This window comes from Dichomitus squalens (genome assembly GCF_000275845.1).
Source record: "Dichomitus squalens LYAD-421 SS1 unplaced genomic scaffold DICSQscaffold_14, whole genome shotgun sequence".
NCBI lineage: Eukaryota > Fungi > Basidiomycota > Agaricomycetes > Polyporales > Polyporaceae > Dichomitus > Dichomitus squalens.
Genome location: NW_006766896.1, coordinates 601,911 through 625,452, shown reverse-complemented (window position 1 = coordinate 625,452; position 23,542 = coordinate 601,911). Strand labels below are relative to the sequence as shown.

The following is a 23,542-nucleotide window of genomic DNA, read 5'->3' as shown; positions in this document are numbered from 1 at the left end:
GGGGGTCCTTATATACTAGGAGGGGCTGCTTAGCAACCAAGGACAAGGCGCGAGAGCGAGGCAGTGAAGATGACAAAGGGGGAACAAAGGGCGAGAAAGAAAAGGCAAGGGCATGGTGATCACGGGAACGTAGCATGCGGCTGTGGGAACGTATCTACAGTGTCCAAACTGGGATGAGCTAGGAAAGGAAACGGTCCGGAAATGGAAGGTGGGCGTCAAAGGGAAGGGAATGGGCGGCAAAAAGGGGCGTCTGTCCAACGTCCGTGACACTCACATGGAGACGATCTACACCGTCGCCAGGTCTCTGGACAGCAGCAAGCTTGGATCGGGCTCGGATGACCATTGACTGGCCATATCCGGGATAGATAGACTTACAAAGGCTTGTGCGTACTTCAGGGCCACAATACTGTGATGGTTACATTGGTGTTGTTTTCGTACTTGTCACAGCTTCCATTATTGTCTTTGACTTTCGTTCCCTTGTTCGGATGCCATCCTACAGTGACACCATGGAGAATTCGAGTGGGATCACGCGCCATCGCTGCCCCCCTTGCCGCAAGCTCCCGGGTTCGAGATTATCGGGACCGCACACATTCTTAGACGCCATCATCAACAGACGCCAGAATCGACACTGGTGACGCAGTGGAGATTGGCAGCGCCCGCTAGCCGATGTTCAGGACATGTGATAGAGACGCTCGCCGCTATATCGAGATTTGTTTGATTCCGATTATCTAGGCTGCATTATCATCTAAGCGACACAATTGCGATTGATTTTATGAGCCCGACATGGTCCTTCAGTGATACAACATCAAATTGTCTTTTCTGAGGTGCTTTCAGGCCGTAAGTTGGGGCAGGATGGATGGCAGGCCTATTAGGGTTACTGACATTCCGTTACGTTACTAAGCATAGCCGCATGCTGCGGGTGGGAACGTCAAACTTTATCGCCGCTTTGTGCTGCTTATGCTTGTCTTGAGCTGCTGGGCGTTAGGATGGGCGTTAGATGTGGAGCTAAGAGGTAGCCAAGAATATGTCCGGATGGGAGGAGGAATGTGGTAAGGCTGATAGTTCTCCTTTGCTAGATGCCTGTCACTAATTCTTCACATCTGACTTGCAGAGTGAGCTTTCTGAGCGGAAGAACGGTGTGTCAGAGCCATCGTGGTAGGAGTCATGCTGGACGACCAAGATGCCTTTTTTGGAAACTGTTTCTTCCGGCTTGCGCGCTTAGGTTGTCCGCTGTCCTTGGTTGCCTCCATAGATTGTCTAATAGCATGTTCCATACCCTATTGCCTGCATAACGAAATACACTAATCCATTTGTATGCTTCGGGGGCTTGAAGTCTTTGGTATAGTTTTTTCAAGATGTGTTCTCATCAAAGTGTGCGCACTTTCGCCAAAACCTGGACCAAACATTTTCTTCGCTGTGTACATGAGTATTGTACACACGTTGTTTTAAGGTGATCGGACCAGCGGTTGGCGAGGAGAAGCAGATACAATGAGGGACCGCCGCTATCAGCTACGCAGGCTTAGATCAAGAGCAGGAGCACGATAGCCGATGTTATCTCTTGGAGATGCTCGCCATCTGGTCTATGCGAGGACCTGGCGCTTGGACGCGCGCCTCATCGCTTAGGCCAGCGCTGCCAATCTCCAGACGCAGCAATTCTTGGTTGAATCTGAACCAAGAAGTTCTGAGTACCGTCTGGCACTTACCTCCTCTTTCTCCTTTTCCCTCTCTTCACCGAACATTTACTTTCGAGGCTTTGCGTTTGGGAAACTGCTGATCATACAAGTCTGATCTACAGATTCTTACAGGCACTATGACGTCGACCCCGAATCACACGCTACTATTGAGTACCGACTACGGCAAGAGCTCGAAGGAGCTGATAGAGTTCGTGGGTGAGCTTAGGTCACTAGGGTGTGTGATAGATCACCCAGCATCCTTGTTCCACCCCTCAAATAACGTTCACAGTGCACATATTGACCTCGAGCTTCCCCGCATCGTCGTTATTGGCAATCAGAGTGCCGGGAAGTCCAGCTTAGTGGAAGCAATCTCAGGGGTAAGTGAAGTTATCTCTGCTACGGTGTTTCATGAGTCGCCCGGTTGACTCCGCACGCGTTGCTTCCCGGTGGTCAGATCAGCGTACCTCGCGATGCCGGCACTTGCACTAGGTGCCCCATGGAATGCCGGTTGGCATATGTTCCCAGCGAATGGTCCTGCCAAATCAAGATTCGCTGGGAATACGATGAAAAGGACAAGAGATACGAAGAGGTGTCCGAAGTGGACTTCGGTGCCCTGTTGACGGATAAGGCTAAAGTCGAGCCCATGCTACGTCGGGCGCAAGCCGCAGTGCTCAATCCGCACGTTCTGAAGGACGATTTTGTGGACATGAGTGACGAGAAGTTGAGGGCTCCGAAGATAGCGGGGCGAAAGCCCCTTCTATTTTCCAGGAACGTTGTGTGTGTTGAGCTCGCCGGTCCCGACCTCGTTGACTTGTCTTTCGTTGATTTGCCTGGTGAGTGGATCCCCGAAGGCTTCATGACCCAAAGTAATGACACGACCACATCGCAGGCATTGTTCAGAATGCTGATGCGGAGATTGTCAAGCTAGTCGAGGATCTCGTTACATCGTATATACAGGGCACAAGTCTGATTCTCGTGACATTACCCATGAGTGGTATGCATCATCTTGGACAATGCGCGTTAGGATCACTCATACCTCTCTTTCGCAGATGACATCGAGAATCAAAAGGCCGCTAGGCTGGCTAAGCTTGCGGATCCCCAAGGTCTTCGAACGATAGGTACATACTACGGGTTGTGCGATGGAATGATTCTTCCTCACTCGCAACATAGGAGTCATGACAAAGCCCGACATGCTGACTGCAGGTGCAACAAAAGCACGGAGCTTGTGGCTCGAAGTATTGGAAGGACGGCGTCATCCTCTTCGTCACGGCTACTACTGCACTCGCCAACCAGACGACGACGAGCGTACTAGGGGTATCACTACCGCGGAAGCCCGTGCGGCAGAGTCTGCATTCTTCCAGAATACCACCCCCTGGTGTGAATCGACACACCGCGATCGTTTCGGGACGACGTACCTCGTGCAAAACATCAGCAGCCTTTTGACCCAGATCATCCGTGAATCGTTCGTCTCAGGTTCATCGATCGCGCCTGAGCCATTGCTGAATGTATTTGCTTGGATAGCTTGCCCGTACTGATCGATCAGGTCGCGACGCAACTCGAAAGTTGCAATGCTCAACTCGCGAAACTTCCTCCGGCAATCACAACTGAGCCGACAGCTTACGTGGTAGAGCTCGTCACTGAGTTCTCAACAGAGTTGGCCCAGTCCGTCCGTGGTTCTCCCACAAACACTGCACTCGTTCAGAGCACTCGTCGCATATATGGTTCCTTCAAGCACGCCATCCGTTCATCCGCCCCGCCTTTCGTACCCTACAAGGACGCTACACATGCTCCTAGAGATATCTCTGAGTATGTGCGCGTCGACGCCCAGGACCGCAGCGCTGGGAAGAAGTCCTTTGGCAATATCATGTACTTGGAGGACATTCGGGAACACATTAGCGCGTAAGTGAGCGCTGTTTTGTGCATGCGTCGTCGTGATACTCAGTCTTTATCTCAATAGGTCCATCACTCGCGAGCTTCCCGGAAATGTGCCATACGCTGCAAAGGAGTCCCTCTTACAGTCCTTCCAGCAGTCGTGGGAAAGCACTGCCTCGAGCTCTTTCGATGCCGTCCAAGAAGCCTTTCAGCATACTTTATCGAAACAAATCAAGAAATACTTCGAGAGGTACGGTAATCTCATGGCCATCGTAAAGTGAGCAGGATATCCTTTTTGAGTTGAATTGCGTCCTGAGCAATGTACGATAGACCTTTAGTGTCTGAACTAGTTCGCCAGTGTGCCGAGCGCACTGCGTTACAGATGCGGACGGTTTTACAGCTAGAAACGTCGCCGTTCACTCAGAACAATCATTACTTGAGTGAATGTCGCGACAAGTGGCTCGCGAAGTATAAGGATGCCCGTGCCGGTGAGAGCGCGGCAGAGCGTGTCAATCCCGCTCCATCCGCTCCTGCCCATCCCGTTCCTTTCACTTTCGGTGCGTATCGCAATCTACCTATGTATCTCAACTCACAATCGCCGTCGAATGCGTTGCCAGCAGCTAGCACTGCATCAAAGACCGGAGAGAAGGAGACTAAGACAGTTAAGGCGAATAACAATCCGACAAAGAAGGCTGCTACGCCTAAAGCACGTCAAGCTAAACAGCAGGTGCAGCCTCAGAAGGACAGCTCGTCTTCTTCTGACTCTTCGAGTGACGATGAAGATGAGGATGAGGATGAGGCCCAGCCGGTCACCCAAGCGGGGATGAAGTCTTCTAAAGCTGCGCACACCTTCAGCTTCCTACCGGCGGCGACTACACGCCCTGCGGCGCCATCTATGGACGGGAACGAGAAGCAAACGCTGATCCGGGAAACCCTCGCAAATCTGACGAAGCTCGGATATCATGGGCTTGGGGAGGTTGACCTGGGGAAGCTGAACCCGCCCGATATCTACGAAGAGGAGTTGCAAGTGATGGCTGAAGTGCGAGCATATTTCCAAGTCGCTTACAAGGTGCGTGCATCCGAAGTGCCCTATTCTCTCAGACTCGCTTACTCCATTCATGGATAGCGCGTAATCGATTACATACCTCTGTCCATCGACCACCATTTCCTATACGCGTTCTCCGTGGAAGTGCAGCGACTGCTGTTCGAGCGCCTCGGGCTCGGAACTGTTGACGCTGCGAGACGCTGCAGCTCGTATATTGCTGAAGACCCCACAATCGTCAGCACCCGCGATGAACTCACAGCGAAGAAGAAGCGGCTGGAGAGCGTCCAGCGAGCACTGTTCAATTTTGGCCTACAGTAGACTGATGTCCCCCTCAATTCCATCATTGACTGATCGCTTTCAACAGCTTCAATATGCTCTGCCTTTCTTTTCCGTATTGACCTCTTTCTGTTAGTCGCTCATGATGCTTTTCTCGTGCTTTCTATCATCATTGCCTCGAGATGTAGTCTCATAACCTCGCATTGTATAGACGATTCAATCTGGCATAGTCGACCTGCTCTTCTGTAGTACACTTATGAAACATTTCAGAGTGTCCGGTAGAATCGTTAGCATAAGCCAGCCACAACCTGACTACCGTCCGTGTGGCGTCGAGATTGTCGTTGGTCATAAGTACAACAAAGTTGACGAAAAACCGCTAAGGATGAAGATATGCGCTAACGATACAAGAGATTCAAGTCAATAGCGTTCGAAGTGAGAAGTCCGTCTTGGAATGTCGAGCGCGGGGGTCAAAGTCCTGGGGGCAGACTCGGGAGGCGCTTATCGATACAACGGGGGAAGAGCGGAGAAAAGAAGGGACTACACCGATCAATGGGGGACACGAATGTCGACCGAGTCTACAAAAAAGAAACGATCATAGGGTTTCATAGAGATTGCAAATGAAACGGGAACGGAAGGGGGGAAATTCGTTTAATGTGCGCCCATAGCAGCCGTTTGCAGGTTTCAACCGCTGCTGCGACCCGACCGCGTTCCGTCATAGCCACTTGTGGAGGAGTATCGCGAGGATGAGGCGATGTTCGGCGGGGCGGGATCGAAAGGTGAATGGTGCATGACAGGTTGGAAGGGATGGGTCCGAGGGAGCAGGTTACCCTGCGGCAAGCTAAGAGGCACTCCGCCGCGAGACGGACCCGCTACCATTGGATGCGGGCTCGAGCCTTGGACGAAGTCTGGGAAGCCAGTGTTCAAGAAGACTATCCCAACGAGAAGGGAACGGGTGCTGGCTGTAGGATAAAGTAGGATCCCGCCATGCTGCAACGAGTCGGAATAGCCCCAGGGGGCGATCGCGACCTACCGAGAAGGAAAGAACACAGTCTGTTAGTCTAATTCAAGCGCACAAACATGAGCCGGGAACTCACGATCTCCTCGTCAAGAAGCGTGCGGGCAAATTCTTCAAATAGCGCGTGATTCCTCCGAGTTGCAGTGTGATCGGCGAGGCGGTCAGGCATGAGCATGCAGCGCGGGTATGGGTTCTGGTGTAGCCGCGTGAGCCAGCCGTGCAACTCGCTCAAGACGCCACGCCGTCTGATGACCTGCAGCTGGAAGTGCTCTGGCCATAGTTCCTGCTGGCTACTTGTGCAGCGGAACGCGCAGGTGAGTATTCATTGCTCGACGTAAATATGGTCCGAGAAAAAGCCTACTTATCGTACTCCGTTTCGGCGGCAGTGACTCGGATCTCGCACGGTTGGGCGGTCGGGTCTGGGAAAGCCGCCGGGGTGAAGATCCTCCCTCTCCAGGGCTGCGTCTGGGGAACTTGTTCCCTCGGAGGCGGTACGAGGGACTCGAGATGTGTAGGTAAACGGAACATTGGCAGTGCGAGGGCTCTGTACGTTCGGCAGAAGTCCATCACCACTTTTATGGGGACCCGAACAGACGGTGAAACAGGCTCCAGAATACACAACAACTGAGGCCGTCGCGTAGAAGCCGCGGATACTGGGAACATTCTGGTCTGAGCGTTTGAATATCTGCAGTGCGAACCAGAGGTGAGCGTCTTGTCTTCGACTCTGCGCTGAGATACGCAATAATCGTCATGACCGCCTGGCAATCGAGATCTATATGACCCATTGTCATGACGAGTTGCACCTCGCTCATCCGTGTAGCTGTGAGCGCGCGCAGTGTATGTTTGTTGTCATTCCACAGAAGATTTGCTATGTCGTTACCGTTATCGCCGGGACCCAGGAACATACCGCGTCAGCGGATGGCGATGTCGGAGATCGTCGCGTGCATGATAGAGCTGTCGCAGTTCAACTGCGGAAGGAGTTCACATAGGAGTCACCAAGGAGACAACCTCTTCTACGGTCTCCCAAGCTTATGCCACGAGGCATTTGCCTTCCACCAGTGCTGTCGGCGTCATAGGTGCTCTCAGAGCGATGATAGAGCAAACCGAAGGTACACTGCCAGCAGTACGCTAAATATGTAATATTCAGGTATTCGGTGCCGCACCCTTCCCAGAGCTGCCGTTAGCTGTGCCTGTCCGCGCTAGGAGAAGACAGAAAGACGATTCGTCTATCAGCACGGATGTCATGTGGGAGCGGATGTTCTGACATTTCCCATACTGAACTTCAGCCTCGAAGGTTCCTCCGACGCCACTGCTCTCACGTGGTTTGAGGAGCACCTCTCCAGCGCTCCTTCGCAATTGTTCAAGACCCGGGGCGAAGCAATTCGGCGTTCAAATCTCAATGACTCGCTGAGTCTAACCAATTTCAGGCTTTCTCAGCTGCGCGTATGTCATTCCACTCGGTGAGTAACGTGCGAGCGATATCATGGTATTTCTCCGGTGCCAGAGAGCATGTATCTTCGTCTGTCGACGTGGCCGAGTGCCCAGACCTTCCACGGGGGCGGCCGAGCGCAACACACCCGAGAAAACGGAAAGCTCACACCCGGCCTTTGCTAGCACCCCGTCGGAGTTCGACAAACACTCCGAGCCTAAGAGATCGCGAAGACGGTCACACGCGAGTGGCTTCAGGACACCGACCTCTCCAGATCCCTGTCGCAAGTAGCAACGTCGCCTCTACAGCGTTTAGAAACGGGTTCTGATGACACGCACCATCGCCGTTGTGGCGCGCCCCGGTTGCCGATTGTGTCCTCGATACTCAACGCCCAGCGGCCAACCTCACGGCCTTGTCGGGTTATCGGTAACACCGGCGAGGGGACCTGTCATATGTTGTCCTGGTCGCGACCACTTCGGACTCCGCACCCCAGAGGTTGGCCAACGAGCAGGCAACCGAGGAGTCTCCTGACCAGCCTCGAGTCTAAGAGGCTTGCCTCCAACCGCAGACCTGGCGAAGTCCGGTTGTCTGCAAGAATTCATCCCCTGCTGCGCACGCGAGCCAAGATGAGAAAGCACGAATTGCAACAGGGGGTGCTTCCTGCATGGACTTCGACCCTAAGAGCTACGTCTTCGACCTCGCATGGAGAGCTGAGGGCATTCAGTCGACCGTGGAAACTCACAGCATCGGCCACTGTTCAGAATGCGAGCTTCGAGGCTTCAACTCCGAAGTCCACCTTGGCAGACCGAGAGAGCGGCGGCCACTGGCGTGCGCACGATGGACTGCGCAAATAGAGTTTGCTCGTATGACGCGGTTGACGGCATTCCGAAGGTGGTCCAGAGGTCATGAACGAAGGTGAGTGAACTGAGACGTGATAGTCGCGCCTCCAACAGCCGGCGAGGTAGATGAAAGCGGCCTCTCTCAAGGTCGAAAGTTGTATCCCTCCGGCGTTACCGGTAGAGCCAGGATGAGCTCGAGAGATACTGCAAAAGGAATGGGTACATGGTTCGAGACGAAAACGGAAATGACGTCGAACGTACGATTCCACAAAGCATCCGGAGGGTAACTAAGAGCACATTGGACGGTGAGTTTGCTGTAGGAGAGGGAACGCGGGGCCAAGAGGTCGGCGCACGGTGTGAACATGCTTCCTAGAACCCTAGACTTCTTTCGCACAGTAGGTGGTAGGAGGACACTGGCGGAATGACCCTAACTGAACAATAGGTTCAGAGCCGAGTCAATGACGAACGTACGCTCATGTCCATGACGATTCGGTAAGACAGAGGAGCGGGATGGACGTAAGTCGTCGTTCAGCAGTCCGTATGTCGACGTTGAGACGACATGTAGGATTTGTCTTGACAACCGATGTTCTGAGCCACGATAGACAGTCTTTGGGACTGAAGGAGCCTAGATAGCAGCTAGGCGTTGCAAGACACGACCTCAACGATGGCAACCAGCACAAGCAGGTAGAAGTCAGAGCACAAGGAGCAGTACCCGCAAGGCGCTAGCACCAAATGCCGAGTCCGAGCGCCCGTCCCACACACCCACAGAATCTGTGCAGATATATCCCCAGCTCCCGAAGCAAAGGCTGGCAGCATTTCAGAGACTTTACAATTGCAAGAGTGACAGTAACTCGTATGGGATGGACAACAATGTACAGAACCCGTTTTGCGTATAATACACCGGACAGGAGGCTCGCCAGCTGGACTGCAGCCGACAGGACCGACCCCGCCCAGAACCTCCAACGCGGTCGCATGTCATGGTAGAGCAAGACGACACGCCACCTCGGTGTAGTGACAGTATCTTAGAATCCTCTGCCTCGTCCACGCCCGCGCCCACGACCCCTACCGCGATCCCCACGCCCACGTCCGCGGCCGCGCGCCTCGTCTTTCTTCCGATTCTTCGGTTTGGGAGCATCGTCGACGAGAAGGGTGTCGAGGGGAAGCGCGTCGGGTAGGACAAAATAGCGAATGTTGTTGCCGCGGATGGAGAGACTATCAAGAGAAGTGGGCTCGCGATTGCGCGCGGTCATTTTCACGGTCTTGAGATGGGTGTTCATCTGCATGTCCACACCTGTGGAATGTCACATTGAGTTCCATGGCATCTCCAGGAGCAAGTACGGATAGCACACCTGTAATCGTGCCATGGATGACGGAGCCATTCTTGAGCTCAACGGTGACCGTCTCGTTGTTGAGCTTCATCAAAAATCTATGCACGCGATGCTGGTCAATATTCGTCCTCAGGATATCAGACGCCGTACATACACCGGCAAGTTTCCGCAGAGCATGCATGTGCCATATCTGGAAGAGGGATGCGTACCTTACGAGCTTCATGTTGGATGGTGCACAGTGGGGACGAGGGCGAGGACGAGGACGAACGCGATGTAGACGCGAGGCCCGCCGCACGAGGCGCTTGCGGCATAGGAGTCGTAGCGGCGACTAAACCGAGACAGTAGTCGAGTAAACTCAGATATGTGGATGGTCATCGGAGCGTATAAGGATCATTAATCGGCCCCAAACATTATGTTACATAAAAGAAGAAAGCGGTCTGTAACGATCCACTGCGTGTCGGAAGCGGTCATGTCCTCCTTGCCCACGCCCAACAGCATGCCCTGCATTGCATTGATAGCGTAAACTTCTGACCTCGCTCGGACGTCGTAGAGATTGTATCAGCCTGGCCCAACTCAGATATCTCCGTCCTGCTTGCCCTTCTGCCCGTCATGGCGCCGTATACAGACAGTACGTCTCTCTTCATGCGGCTTCTGTATGTTGGGTGAGCGAGCTCAAATAAAGCAGGCAATTATGCTGATGCTCAACTACTGGTTGATGCGGAGAAGATCTTGACTCCAATTACGCTTCCGTGTGGACGGGTTGTACCGAATCGGCTTGTCAAGGTAAATTTCAGGGTACTGTTGTTCACACCTCATGCCACCATGCCGTGCTTGTTTGCCCCTCACGTAATCTCTCACTGCGCATCGCAAGTTACGATGACTGTTTCTGCGTCGTTGACTATCTTTCAGAAATAGGCTCATAGTGAACACACCCAGACATCCGCCCCCCAGCATGGAATACTCTAGATGATAGGACGGGCATCTACGCGCGGTCTTCATTTACAGCTACTGCATGCAATGCCGCCCGTGTTACTCGTGCTCGAATACCCAGTACAGCTCACTGGGCTATGCGAGTTCCGCTCGACATGACGGCATGGCGGAGTGCGAAGGGTTCTGGTCCGCCAACGAGGGCATCACGCGAGCGCGCAGACCTGCGCACACGCTAGAATGGCTTCGGATATCTTTTCAATGTTCGCTATGTTTTTCGTCAACGGGTTAGCTATCCGTTCAGCCCCACTGACATCATCCGACTTCATCGCAGGCTCCAATGTATGAGCACTTCGCGCCTCTCTGGGGCTCTGGTCCCCATGAAAGCTTCATCGCGCTCTACCAAAAGTGGGCTGCAGGAGGCTGGGGCATGATCATGACCGGCAATATCCAAGTCGCGAAAGACCATCTTCCGCTTGGCCGCGATCTTGTCGTTCCCGACGCCCTTAGCGAAGAGACACTCGCACCATGGCGCGAACTTGCGAATACTATCCACTTCGGGGCTCCCGCCGCCTCATCCTCACGAATAGGATTGGGAGGGAAGGATGAGGACAGTCGCCCACTCGCAATCATGCAGCTATCCCATGGAGGAAGACAGTCGCTCAATTTCTACGGAGGTCGACGGCTGTTCGCGCCCCCGCTCGCCCCCAGCCCGATTCGAGTCGGCCAGATGCACAAAGGACAAGATGGCTGGCTATCGCGCTTGGCCCATTGGTTGTTCCTGCAGGTCCCGAAGGAGATGACACATGAGGACATTCAGCGTACGATTGGGCAGTTCGTGCTCGGGGCACAGCTGGCGGCGCAGAGTGGATTCGACGGTATCGAGCTGCACGCTGCGCATGGATGTGAGTTCATTTCATGTATATGTCTCACGATGAAAGCGTGCTGACGATTTCTCTGAAGACTTGATCAGCGAATTCATATCGCCCAAGGTACGCACCCGGTTGTCGTGTAGCATCGCCATGCACTTGCTCCTAACATAACGAGCAGACGAACCGCCGGACAGACGAGTACTCTGCAGATCGCGACCCGCTTCGCTTCCTCCGAGAAATCGTTGAAGCAATCCGCGCTCCGGGTGTAGTGCCTGACGATTTCATCGTCGGCGTGAAACTCAACGCAGCGGACTACGCGCGAGACACTTGCGAGCTTCAAGAAAACCGAGCGCTCGAACACGTTCGCGAGATTGGCAAATGGGGCCTTGTGGACACTATTCAGGTTAGCGGTGGCGACTACGAGGACCCGCGTATGTACTCCTTCCTTCTTTCAGGCCCGAAGATGAGCTGATGGCAGATTACATAGAGTTCATTGATGTGGCGCTAGAGTACAAGTCCGCACGCCAAGTCGTCTATGAATCCTTCGCCGAACGTAGCATCGAAATCCTCTCCAGCTGCATCCCAACAGCGACCTCCCGCCCACCTCCGCTCGTCCTCCTGACAGGCGGCCTCAACACTCTCCCACGAATGTCCTCCGCTCTCGCTCGCGACCACGCGCAACTGCTCGGCATAGGCCGACTCTCCGTCATCCACCCACATCTCCCCACCGAACTGTCCGCCGCACTCTCCAGGAAAGACGCTGATTTCCTGCGCTCCGAGCCCTGGGCGCTGAGCGAGCTAGGCGACCCGCCCTCCTCATACCTGAGCTGGCGCGGGCTCGAGCGCGCGCTGTGGTACGTCTGCCTGCTCGTGTGGTCGTACATACCTGCGAAGATGCCGAGGGTGGTGGGCGCGACGGCGAACGTGAACTGGCACAATTACATGATGAGGCGGCATGCGTTGGGACAGGACCTCGACTTCACCGTTGGCACAGTCGGGACGATGGCGAGGTTCTTTTTGCTTCCCGTGCCGCATGCGAGCCGGACAGATGGGGAGGGGGACTGGGTGTGGTGGATTTCTGTGGCGGTTGTTGGAGTCGTGCTTGGGATGGCATTGGGTCAAGTTATTTGACTCCTTAAACTTGGTTCAAGGTTTTGAATCATATGTTGATCAAGCCAGCTACGTCGTGTACGACGCGCTTTGGGGCCCTTTCATCTTATCTCATTGTAGGGACCGGATGTGAGTTGCCTCGTGGCCATCAGAGGGCCTGTCTGTACCGTGAGGGCGATGAATGAATGAGGGAGTAGACCCTTGTCCCGACTCACTGTCGACCAGGACTATGCATGCCGCGTGAAGTCAGCAGTCTTTGCCTTGATCACGGGAGAAATTAGAGCGCGTGGCACAGGCGGTCGCAGTATCCAGAAAATTGTCGATGCGTTTGATGCTGAGACGGTGTTTCGTGAGCTGTAGAGAAGAACATAGTTTGAGGAGTACTTTACGATATATTGTATGCAAGCCCGTGGTGTTGGCATCCACTGACATCCAGTCGAGGCGGGTACATTAGTATGAAACCACTACCACGTCACAACCAAGAATATCACCCAGCAGTAGGCATATGGAGCGGCTGAATGCAAACAGTCCCGTCATGCGAGCCAGACGCGAGCGTCGAACTGTCAGGAGAGAACACCACGACTGTCACATTGTTGCTGTGATCCTTGTACGTCGTCAATGCAGACCCGTCCTCCGCCTTCCACAGCCACATCGTACTGTCCAACGCCGCAGACGCGATGTAATTCCCATCGGGAGAGAACTCGACCACACCGATCATGCTGTCGTGTCCGTCCAGCGACAGCTTCGGATCCACGCTGTACAAGTCGTACACCTTAAATGTAGAGTCGCTCGACAAGGACGCTACGCTCTTCCCGTCTGGGGAGCACGCGACTGTCCACACGAGGCCGCTGTGCCCGTGATGGATGCAAACGCCGCAGAGCACACCATGCCCTTGTGACCACGCAGCACCAACTTGAGCTTGAGACGCGCCATGTCCCAAATGTAGCATTCGCTCTCTAGCCCACCCGTCGCCATGTAGCGACCGTCGGGAGAGAACACGGCGAATGTGACGGCTGCAACGTGCCTGCTCAGTTTGACTGGGTCCTCGTATGTCGCAGTGTTCCACACGAAGAGGGACCCGTCGTACGCGCCCGCGACGAGCTTGGAGCCGTCCGGAGAGAATGCGAGGGAGTGGACGGCGACATGCGGCTCGAGCCTCCTGATTTCCTGCCCGCTCGTGACATTCCAGAGGATGATGTTCTGGTCGTTTGAGCCAGAGGCGAGCACCTCGTTGTCGTGAGAGAAGGCGAGAGCCGAGACGTTGTCATCGTACGGTTCGAATTGATGCAACATGTGGTCGTCACGTACGTCCCGGATGATAGATGTCGTGTCTTTCGAGCCAATTGTGGCGTACCTGCCGTTGGGGGAATCGGGAAATCGGATGAATGATGGCCCACACCAGCGAAGACGCACCGTATATATGCCGCCAAGGCAAACCACCAAACAAGGGTCAATAGTCCAGATCCTAAAACCCTCGCCTCCGTACGTATCACGGTCGGCGCGAGCATATGAGGGTTTTTTTCTCGCTTGGCGAGCGGCGCAGACAGACCCGCAAGCCGCGGTTGCTAAGGAGGGTGTTGGTCATCCGTGGCGCGTTGCATGCAAGTTGTGGCCAACAACGAGGAATGAAGATTGGGAACTTATAATTCTAGTGATTTGATATGCAGAGAGAAAATGTAGCATCAGTCACCTCTGTTGGCAGGTGGGCTTGCGTGTGCTCTTGCAGTCGCAGTGGCCTGGTGTCGCACCTGTTCTCCGTCAGGGCGGCGTAAAGGTTGTGTATCCGAACGCACGCGCTATTTGGGGCGTCTTAGTGATAAGCTACATACGTGTTTCAAGAACTCGCTTACAGTCGACACCCTCTTAACCCCGGGACAGGCCCAAATATATGGGTTTTAAGGGGTTATGGGCTACCAGAACTTTAGCGCCTAATAGGCGCTCTGATAAGTCTCAATTAGCGAGCGCCGAAAAGGCGTCTACCAACCCTTTTGAGGGAGGCCTATGGGTTATGGGGTCGATTTCCCCCTATCCCGACTTGGGAAAGCCAAAATCCTATGGGTTTCGGAGTTTATGGGCTACCAGGGTATGGGTTAGGAAGGTGATCACTGTATGTTGGAATCCTGGCGTCAAGATGGCGAGCTCGCGGAACGAGCGCCACAGGTCCCGCCCCCCGACGGATACCCGCGCTCTTATCTACCCCTATTTTACTGTGTATATAATGTCTATTGTATGTACTACGTACGGCACGCGTTTGCACCGGCCAAACGCGAATCCCATTCGTGCCCGCTTGCCCTCGAACTTCTTCAGCACACCACAATTAAACTTGCCAGGGGGTGCGTCGGTATCGTGATGTCATACTCGGGGCGAGCTTGAGGGGCAGCGGAGGCGATGTCGGCTCGGGAAGTCAATCCGGAGGGGCCCTGACCCGGCCCCTGGGGCCTTCTGATGTCGACGTCGTATCAAACATACGTGCAGATTTTGCTGAAGGTCGTGCGACGCATAGATGCTATGATGTGCCTGTAGTCGTTTGCGTGTCCCCCAGAATTCATGAATGCTATGTAGAGCGAATGGACCCATAGTGCCCAGCCGCCGTGAGACGCGAGATGCGAAAAGTTTTTCCTTTCAACTTTCAAGGCGCTAAGATCACGTCCGGACTTGGCTTGACCTTCGCCCGCCCTTCAATTACTCATCAATGACTGCCTTGACTACTGGTACAGGTTTGCGCATAAGCATGTGTCAATCTTGCTTTTGTTCGATTTCCCCTCAGGACTGCTTGTGGATGAGCTAAGTGAGCGAACCGCTTGCGGGTGGCAAATATGTGAGTCTCGTTGTAATCGTGTTGTTGCCTTGTACGCTCCTCAGTACCATAATCATGTCCTTTTATACCTTCTCGGGCACGCATCATTAGATGGTCGAGACAAGTGGTATGGTAGGTGAGTGTGTACTGATACTATGGCGCTCTAACTGCCTCGTGCACGCGCAACGAGGCTATGCACGCTTCTCGATATTAGGTTTCTGCAGGTCACAGCTTCAAGTTCCCGTCCTTGTGCTACCTCATAGGCTCTGTCCTTGTCTGAGATACTGGATATACATCTGCTGGTGACCTCGACGCGTCCCTTTATCCATCCTACGCTCCTCGTCCTGCGTCACAAACACGAGCTCAAGCTATGGCTCAACCCCCATGGAACGTATACGCGAATCAGCTGTTCCCTCAAGGGTTCGGTTATCCACTCTGGCTCCCAGAACCCGACCCTTCTGCTAGGGAGGTCTCCCTTGGAGACGTGGGTTGGCTGGATAACGGATCGTTCCTCCAGCTTTTCAATTCGAGGATCAAGTTGGAGGAAGATCAATTACGCAAAGACGTACCGAACGACTTTACGCCATTCAACCCTCCAAATCTTATCGTACGAGGCCCCATGAAATCTCTTGCGATACCTCCACTCTGCAGCCAGACTGTGAAGACGGTTGATGCTTCGGGATCTGGGCAGGCTAACATGTACGTGTCATTCTCGCTCGCCTACCTTCCCAAGGGACCCGGCGATTGACGAAACGTCTGCTAGTAGTCCCATAGCAACGGCATCGGCAGGAGCCAGCTTTTCCTTTACGTGTGAGGACAACAACGGTGCATTCCTCATGTTCTCGCCCGCCGCCATCACGACCGAGATCAAGTCCAGACGCCACATCATCAACTACATGAGACTGAACTTCGCGCACTGGATGGAGTATGCGAACGAGAAGTACGGGCTCGACCTCAAGGAGCAGGATATCATGTTTGTGTGCGGAACGACGAAGACAGCTCGGTGGGCGGTGGCGGCGCTGCAGGGTAATTGCAAGAAGAAGATGGGCTCTGTGACGGCCAATCTCAGCTCAGTCGCGGGTCTGAACATGACCGTGAGCATCGCAGATAATACGTTGCCTCAGACGCATCGCAAGATCGGGCCATCCAGAAGCCTTGCCGCACCTGCATCTGTCCCGCTGGTCAAAGCCGATGACAGTGAACGGACCCTAGTTCAGATGGAGGAGCTGAACGACCAATGTCTCTTCATCCACTACTATCAGATGAAGCGGAGACTGTGGTTTCTTAATGCGATCAAGGCTGCAGCAGGTTCAGATAAGCTTCCACCCCCTGGGCCAGATGGAGCGGATGTGGTTGTAAGAGCCGATGAGGGAGTTGAGGGAGCGGATGAAGACGAGTTTGAACAGGCGTCGAAGACGGGTGGTGTAGGGGCTCTCCACTATCAGTCTTCGTTTCTTGTTGACGCTATACCATTCGACAGACCTGGAATCCAGTGAACGACTTATTGAACTACATTCTTGAGGTGGGCCCTGCGTCGCTTTATACATGGACGTTTCTCTCATGATATTCTCTACTACAGAATTCTGATGCTTCTGTCTCAATCGCATCGGATCTAGATATCTACGCACTGTTCAAGGTACTTGGCCCCGTCTCCTCCATCTATCTGTCTCTAATGAAAACCCTCCGAGTCCAGGACAAGGATTTCCCGTTAGATATAGCCGGCGCTCTGAAAGAATTGAAGCCCACAGTGGATGTGGACGAGGATGGAGGTGTGTCGTGTTCATTCCACTACTTCATCTTTCTAACCGCCTAGCAGTCGGGACCGTTGCGGTGCAGCTTGACTTGGGTCCTCGAGCCGTGGATGATACTACACAGGAGAATACGGAGCAACTCAACCAGTCTGCCGAGTACGTTGTCGATCAAAGAATACCCAACCCTTCCGATGCAGAACGTAAGCTCGTTCGCTCGCTTTCGAGAGTGTCTCGGGATTGAAATCATGTCCTCGTTCTCGCCGCCATGTACACAGAAACCGGTGACGATGTACAGGATGCAGAAAACGACGAGAATGAGGAAGACAAGGACGGACAGAAGCGCATCATCGCAGGTGCTCAGGCCAGTGTCCACGATGGGTCCATCACTGCACTCGCATATTCCCCCAACGGCAGGTACGCCGCAAGTGGCTCCGAAGACGCGACGGTCATCATCTGGGACGTACGCGGCGATCACATGATGTACAAGCTCACGCCGCACCAGGACACCGTCTCGGCTCTCGCCTTCTCTCACGACAACGAGGTGCTCGCCTCTGGCTCAAACGACCAGAACATCATCCTCTGGAATGTCACGAGCGGGCAGGAGATCAGGAGGCTCGAGCCGCACATTGCCGTCCACTCCCTCGCATTCTCGCCGGACGGCTCCAAGCTCGTCGCGGGCGCGTACGATGGGTCCCTCTTCGTGTGGAACACCGAGACATACGAGGACCCAGTCAAACTGAGCAAGCACGTCGCAGTAGTCACATTCGTCGTGTTCTCTTCCGACGGTCGCTACACGGCGACGGGTGGGACAGAGAGCGAATGCTACGTCTGGGATATGACGAGTCTCGAGCCCAAGTCGGTGCTACGTGGTCACAAGGGCATGGTGTGCTCTGCGGCGTTCGCACCCGACGGGGAGCGCATCGTAACCGCGTCCGACGACGGCAGCAGTCGCATTTGGAAGACCGAGACGGGAGAAGCCCTTGTCATCCTCCACGAGCATAGCGGCCCCGTGTGGACAGTCGCGTTCTCTCCCGACGGGAAGCGGGTGGCGTCCGGGTCGAGCGACTCTACGGTGAAGGTGTGCGACTCGTACAGCGGGGATCGGCAGCTATCGCTGGATGGGCACGACAGCATGATCAACGTCGTCGAGTTCTCTCCTGACGGGAGATACATCGCGTCAGCGGCGTCGGACAACACGGTACGGCTGTGGAAGGCGGAGGACGGGTCTGCTGTTGCGACGTACAACGAGCACAGCGACAATGTGACGGCCGTCACATTCTCTCCGGATAGCTCGACGCTTGCTTCTGGCTCGCACGACGGGACTGTGCGCATTCGACCGCTCCATATGCCTACTGTTGGTTGATCTTCTCATGTTCTCTTGCTGCTACGATGCTGTGTTCTGCTATTAACAGGATTTCAACGTGGGCTTGGATTGATGCATATGTAATATACCTCACCAAGGAATGACTCTGCTTTGAAATAACATTACGGGACTTGCTCACAATGTGTAGAACTCTTTTGCTTCGTAAATGGAGCGCCTGGCTGTAATCCACCGCGGTGTCCTACGCGCGTGTCTTCGATCAAGAAATCTGGGTTCATGTACCAACACGACAAGGACGATGCCCGTAAACCTCCAAGACGGCGCACAAAGACCCGTCCTCCGTCTCGTTCCGAAGGCACGTACCACCGAATCCAGTCCCCATTAATCGGAGCCGCTCTCCAAACGTACACGTGCCCTGCTGCTCCACACGTCTAGCCCCCCATCCGCCGGCAGCAAACGCACCGTACCCCATGTTCCCGAGTCTCGGACACCCAACGTAGCTTATCTGGGCAAGTCGCCCCTCCCAGCCCACAGCCAGGCCCTCGAGGCATGCACGATCATTCAACGGAGGCGCTCCGTCTCCCGATGGTGGAGCAAGCGCAGTGCAAAGAACGGAAGCCAGAAGCAAGAAGCTCGAAGCCAGCCCCGACACGTGCAAACGAAGCTCGACGCAGGGAAGCACTTACGCCTCTTGGCCTAAGCTCGATGAGAAGCAGCACGTTCCTGCATACTGACGAGCCTTCCGTGCTCAGGTACGCAGCTCTGTGGAGCGCACAATCAGGACACCGACGGTATATGTAGACTAGAGAGCGTTCTCAGCTCACGGAATCATGACGCGCGAATGACAGCGGACGCTCACGCGCTCACCAGATAAGCAAAAAACCACACACCACCAAGATGGTACTGAATCCGCGATAGCACCTACTCCACACATCACACCTCCGCGAGCGTATCAGGGTGCATGCATATCATCCTATCGGTATGTCAGATGAGCCTGTATGTATACGCCGGAACAAGGGGGTGACGGGCGAGGTCGAGAGAGGTCAGAGCGGAGTGAGGACGGGTCGACGGACGCATGGGAGAACAGGGACAGGGTGAGATAGGAAGGAGGAGAGTGAGGTTGAAAGCAATAGTCCATTCCAAGTCAATGTCCGACCGTGTAATCGAAGCAGGGACGATATCATTAAGGAGCGTGTGTGCGTTCAGCGTGGATGAGTCGGGTTAGGGTAGGATGAAGTGAGGATGTGACACTACGCAGGCCGCCGTGTTGATGGTGATGGTGAAGGGGTGCGAAACGTAGCGGGGATGGGCGCCGCGGGGGGAGGGGCGGTAGCAATGGGTTGCAGTGTGCAGATGGGAGAGCGAGCAAGGAGCATGCGAAGTATACACGAGTGTGTGTGATGCGGGCGAGGGACGAGCGACAGTGAGTCATAATAAGGGCGATATTAGAGGCTTGAAGTTATTGGGTTAGCGTGGCTGTCGGTGGCTGGGGACGGTGGCCAGGTAGGTAGCGAAGTCGCCCGCAACCATCTCGCCTCGGGCATGTAGCGATCAGCGACTAGCAGATCACGCAACACCGGCCTTTGTCCTCCCAGCCCTCTCCGCTCGAGTTCCTCCGATGACCCATGCTTCCGCCCAGCCGATTGTGCTGGTGCCCGCTCGCATGTGCAGGGACACCCTCACGCATGAGCATGCTCGCTCGCGTCGCCGCTTCGAAGACGTCGTCAACGCCCTCAATCTTGAGCGCGGAACACTCCTTGTACGCCCGCGCGCCGATTGCCTGGGCTACGCGCTCCGCCTGCTCTCGTGATACGTACGCCGAGTAGTTTGGGGAACCTGTCAACGGGTGAACAATGGACGGTCAGTGATCCCTAGTTCTAGATGGTCTGAAGGAAGGCAGAAGCACATACCAGGGGGCGGTCGCAGGTCCGACTTGCATCCTACCAGAATAACGGGGATCGTCGGACCGCAGATCGAACGAACCTCCTCTATCCACTGCTCGTGCACACAGAACCAAATCAGCTCCGTACCGGACGCATGCGCGCGATCTATAGCTCGGACCAAAAAACGCACCTTTACAGTGACGTTGTCGAGGGAGTCGGGAGTGTCGATGGCGAACGCGATGAGGATAACGTGTGATTTCGAGTAAGACATTGGCCGCAGTCGCTCGTACTCCTCCTGACCTCTGTGGAGATTGAAGGAGGCGTAAGCATATCTGACAGCGTCTTCCGAACATCGCGCGACACCGTGCACCCTCCGAGGTACCCGCGCATCCGAACAGGAGTTATTCAAGGGGCGCTGCAAGGCCACCGTCGGGACGTAACGAAGAACGGACAGCTGACTACGGACGCCCGCACACAAATGCGGAGGCCTTACTGGACAGCGTAACTGCCGCCTTCAAGAAGTGTCTAAGCCATGCTGTCGGGGAAGAAGCTCACCGAAGACAGGCATCGAGACATAAACCTTACTTGACGAGCAGCTCACGTCCCTGAAGTGCGCTCGATCGATGGCGCTGGGAAGACCGGTGAAAGGCCACTTATTAAACCTCCGTGGGTCGACGTCCGAATGGAAGCGGACGCGACAATCTACGCATGCCGCTCCAGTGCAGCATTGATGGGCGTCAGGACTGGGCATCTGTCAGGCATATCCGGCTCCTCTCTGCTCGACGGCTGACAGGGAAGGTGGACGCGACAAGTCTGCCGGAGGCACGAAGCTCACCATTTGCAGTTTGGTGGCGGAAGCGCACGGGACGCGGGACGCACAAGGCCTCGGCGGGGAACAGCGAGAATCGGAGTGGCACGGGTGTCCGCGATCGAAGGGTAGTGACGGGGAGGAAAGGACTCACGCAGTATCCCATAGTGCTAGCTGAACGGCCTTGCCGTCTAACCGGATCTCGGCGACATAGTTCTCGAAGATGGCTGAAAGGCATGTCAGACATCAAAGCGGTTCAAACGATGAAGCGTAAGGCACTGACTTGGTTGCTGCAAGTACAGAGGCACCAATCAGCATAACAAGCAATACTGAAGAAGCACGACCACATACGTATTCCTTGGGGAATTCACCAAGCGCGAACGAGCAAAGCAATGATGTTTTGCCGCAGGCACCTAGAGACAAAAGACATGGGTCGGAGTCAACGGGATGAGTAGCACTGTACTCACCGTCGCCGACAATGACGAGCTTTCTCCTGATCTGTGAACAAACAAGAGGTGAGACACTACGGTTGCGCAGCAGCGTGTCGGACACAACGCACGGGGTTTTGAGCAGACATGGAACGTGTGGAGAGGGTGTCTCGAGGAATGGTAGTCTGCGAGGCGTGTCCTGGAGTGCTGCGAGTCGTGTGTGTGTAAGAGGGAGGCTGCGGGGACGGAGGAGGGGACGGGGAGGTGGAGGAGGGAGAGAAAGCGGTAGAAAGGGCGACCCATTGCGCTGAATGATTACGTAACAGGGCGGTGTTGGCGCCCGGTGGTGCGCGTCATGGACCGGCGTCTTCCCGCTCTGGCCGGTATCGGGCCACGGCGCCTGGGTTGGACGCTGCCTCCCAACATCTCAGCTCCGTCTGTGCTCTATGTCACTTTGTCCACGCTGAATGACCTCTGTCCGTCAGCATTCCGGCATGATCTTCTCATGCCGCCAGTTCATGCCCGTCTCCCTGCCCTCGACGTTGCTTCGTGGACCGATCTCGCGCAGAGCAACGCCCTGGGTACTTTATTTGCCGCACGCATGCCGCGGTACCGCCATCCGGACATTGCTCCCTCCGTGCTTCGCTTGCTGCTGCGCCTGCTCACGCCCTCGCCTTCTGCCCTTTGGCTTTGCGGTATCAGCCGTTGTACCTTCGCACAAGCCCCGCGGGGAATATAAATCGGAACGTCCTTGCTCGTAGACTCTACCGGACGCAATGGCGGGATGAGTAAGAGAACAATTTGCAAAGTGGGTTTATAGCTCAGTGGTAGAGCATACGATTGCAGATCGTGTTCGAACCACGGCGGGCCCTCTTTATAATTCTCCACAGCGGGAGTTGTGACAGCGAGGCGACACAGCGCTTGTCTCTAAGATAATCTTCTTCCAAACCGCACTAGTCGACCCCAGCATGCGCATGTAACGGTCAACGAGAGGCCCTTCCCCCGATGTGCGCATGTTCTGAGCCTCCGCACACGGGCGGTCAATACAATCAGCTTACTGGCGGCCACTGGTACGTTACCGCTTTCAACTCGCCTACCTGTTCTGTCCAGGGGCGATTGGACCGACGATAGCTTGGTCAGAACTTGGGAGAACAGGAAGAAGAAGCGTACAACTGTACGTTGAGAGGTGAGACTGTTTATGAGCTCAAGCATGTTGTCACTTCAATCTACACTGGCACCGTTCTCAGGCTCTCGAGTGTCCTCGCCGCAGAACGCTGTAAGCGTCAACGACCTCCATGTCACCCACGGCCAGCCCTTCCGACCTTGCTCCATCTGCTTTCGGCGGCCATTCACAGCATAAGCCCCAACGCGTCCGGATGGGCGACTCTGCTTCAGTTTCTGGCAGGAAGGCACGGACCTAAATTCGCCAGTGAGCGCTGAGCAACTATACCGATTGTTATATCCTTACTAGGTGCTCTACGACCCGATGGATGCATACCCTACGCTCGTATGCATTCATACCGGTCGCGAGATGCATCCAAGGTCGCAACTCATAAAAGAAGTAGGGCCTAATCAGTACAACCGTGATGCCAGGATGGTAGAGCCCCAGTACGTATGCATGCAATTTATCGAATACTCACCCGACGCCGCGTTGGCGTTGACTTTGTGCTCACTGTACGCCGTGTACTTCAACCTATCACTTGCTTTCCACTGGCGTACAGTGTTGTCGGATCCGGCGGAAGCGATGAACTTGCCGTGGGGCGAAAACTCGACCGCGTTGAGCATGCTGTCATGCCTGTTAAGCGAGGCCTGTTCTCCTCTGGCGTACGAGTTGCAAACCTTCTCTGTCGTATCACTCGACCGGGACGCGATGTGCTTGTCGTCAGACGAAAACGTGACCGTCCAGATTGGGCCGGTGTACTCGTGCAGAATAACGAGCGCCTCACCCGTCTCTGCGTTCCATATGCGACTACTGCCATCGTCGGACGCAGTGATGATGCGCCAGTGGTCGGGCGGAAACGCAGCGGCGCAGATCGCGCCGTGGTGTCCACGAAGCACGCTGAGCGGCTTCCTGGCCTCGAGCTTCGCAGTCTCCCAGACGTCGTACACACCCTCTGTGCTGCCAGTCGCCATGAGACTGCCGTCGAGCGAGAAGAGGATGAACTTCA

General features: G+C 54.9%; 7 protein-coding genes across 7 annotated transcripts; 2 read left to right on the top strand and 5 right to left on the bottom strand.

The window, feature by feature from the left end:
- The first annotated feature begins 1,666 nt into the window (after nucleotides 1–1,666).
- On the top strand, nucleotides 1,667–5,164 carry DICSQDRAFT_161582 (uncharacterized protein). The gene is made up of 11 exons (XM_007365855.1): nucleotides 1,667–1,908; nucleotides 1,963–2,050; nucleotides 2,128–2,506; nucleotides 2,563–2,667; nucleotides 2,723–2,791; nucleotides 2,844–3,135; nucleotides 3,195–3,572; nucleotides 3,631–3,822; nucleotides 3,876–4,102; nucleotides 4,166–4,614; nucleotides 4,672–5,164. Exons 1-11 carry the CDS (start codon nucleotides 1,811–1,813, stop codon nucleotides 4,906–4,908), a joined length of 2,514 nt encoding a protein of 837 aa, XP_007365917.1. The 5' UTR covers nucleotides 1,667–1,810; the 3' UTR covers nucleotides 4,909–5,164.
- Nucleotides 5,165–5,547: 383 nt separating this feature from the next.
- Nucleotides 5,548–6,409, bottom strand: DICSQDRAFT_60690 (uncharacterized protein; the record flags this gene model as incomplete). Its single annotated transcript, XM_007365854.1, has 3 exons — nucleotides 5,548–5,892; nucleotides 5,961–6,174; nucleotides 6,252–6,409. The coding sequence occupies 3 exons, from the start codon at nucleotides 6,407–6,409 to the stop codon at nucleotides 5,548–5,550; spliced, it is 717 nt and encodes a 238-aa protein (XP_007365916.1).
- Nucleotides 6,410–9,171: 2,762 nt separating this feature from the next.
- DICSQDRAFT_60676 (Sm-like ribonucleo protein) lies at nucleotides 9,172–9,568 on the bottom strand (the record flags this gene model as incomplete). Its single annotated transcript, XM_007365853.1, has 2 exons — nucleotides 9,172–9,440; nucleotides 9,499–9,568. The coding sequence occupies 2 exons, from the start codon at nucleotides 9,566–9,568 to the stop codon at nucleotides 9,172–9,174; spliced, it is 339 nt and encodes a 112-aa protein (XP_007365915.1).
- A 1,176-nt stretch (nucleotides 9,569–10,744) lies between these two features.
- DICSQDRAFT_170214 (FMN-linked oxidoreductase) lies at nucleotides 10,745–12,407 on the top strand (the record flags this gene model as incomplete). The annotated part of the gene is made up of 4 exons (XM_007365852.1): nucleotides 10,745–11,309; nucleotides 11,368–11,396; nucleotides 11,455–11,707; nucleotides 11,764–12,407. The coding sequence occupies 4 exons, from the start codon at nucleotides 10,745–10,747 to the stop codon at nucleotides 12,405–12,407; spliced, it is 1,491 nt and encodes a 496-aa protein (XP_007365914.1).
- A 466-nt stretch (nucleotides 12,408–12,873) lies between these two features.
- On the bottom strand, nucleotides 12,874–13,679 carry DICSQDRAFT_170213 (WD40 repeat-like protein; the record flags this gene model as incomplete). Its single annotated transcript, XM_007365851.1, has 2 exons — nucleotides 12,874–13,234; nucleotides 13,300–13,679. The coding sequence occupies 2 exons, from the start codon at nucleotides 13,677–13,679 to the stop codon at nucleotides 12,874–12,876; spliced, it is 741 nt and encodes a 246-aa protein (XP_007365913.1).
- Nucleotides 13,680–15,294: 1,615 nt separating this feature from the next.
- DICSQDRAFT_155195 (ras-domain-containing protein) lies at nucleotides 15,295–21,620 on the bottom strand. Its single transcript, XM_007365850.1, has 12 exons — nucleotides 21,506–21,620; nucleotides 21,414–21,444; nucleotides 21,298–21,359; nucleotides 21,230–21,236; nucleotides 21,101–21,173; nucleotides 20,329–20,440; nucleotides 20,166–20,250; nucleotides 19,080–20,091; nucleotides 16,763–19,017; nucleotides 16,664–16,705; nucleotides 15,947–16,607; nucleotides 15,295–15,882 (listed from the first exon to the last, which is right to left on the bottom strand). Exons 1-8 carry the CDS (start codon nucleotides 21,521–21,523, stop codon nucleotides 19,814–19,816), a joined length of 666 nt encoding a protein of 221 aa, XP_007365912.1. The 5' UTR covers nucleotides 21,524–21,620; the 3' UTR covers nucleotides 15,295–15,882; nucleotides 15,947–16,607; nucleotides 16,664–16,705; nucleotides 16,763–19,017; nucleotides 19,080–19,813.
- Nucleotides 21,621–23,066: 1,446 nt separating this feature from the next.
- DICSQDRAFT_24221 (uncharacterized protein) lies at nucleotides 23,067–23,306 on the bottom strand (the record flags this gene model as incomplete). The annotated part of the gene is made up of 1 exon (XM_007365849.1): nucleotides 23,067–23,306. A coding segment is annotated over one exon (240 nt), but the record flags the coding sequence as incomplete, so codon positions are not given.
- Nucleotides 23,307–23,542: the final 236 nt, after the last annotated feature.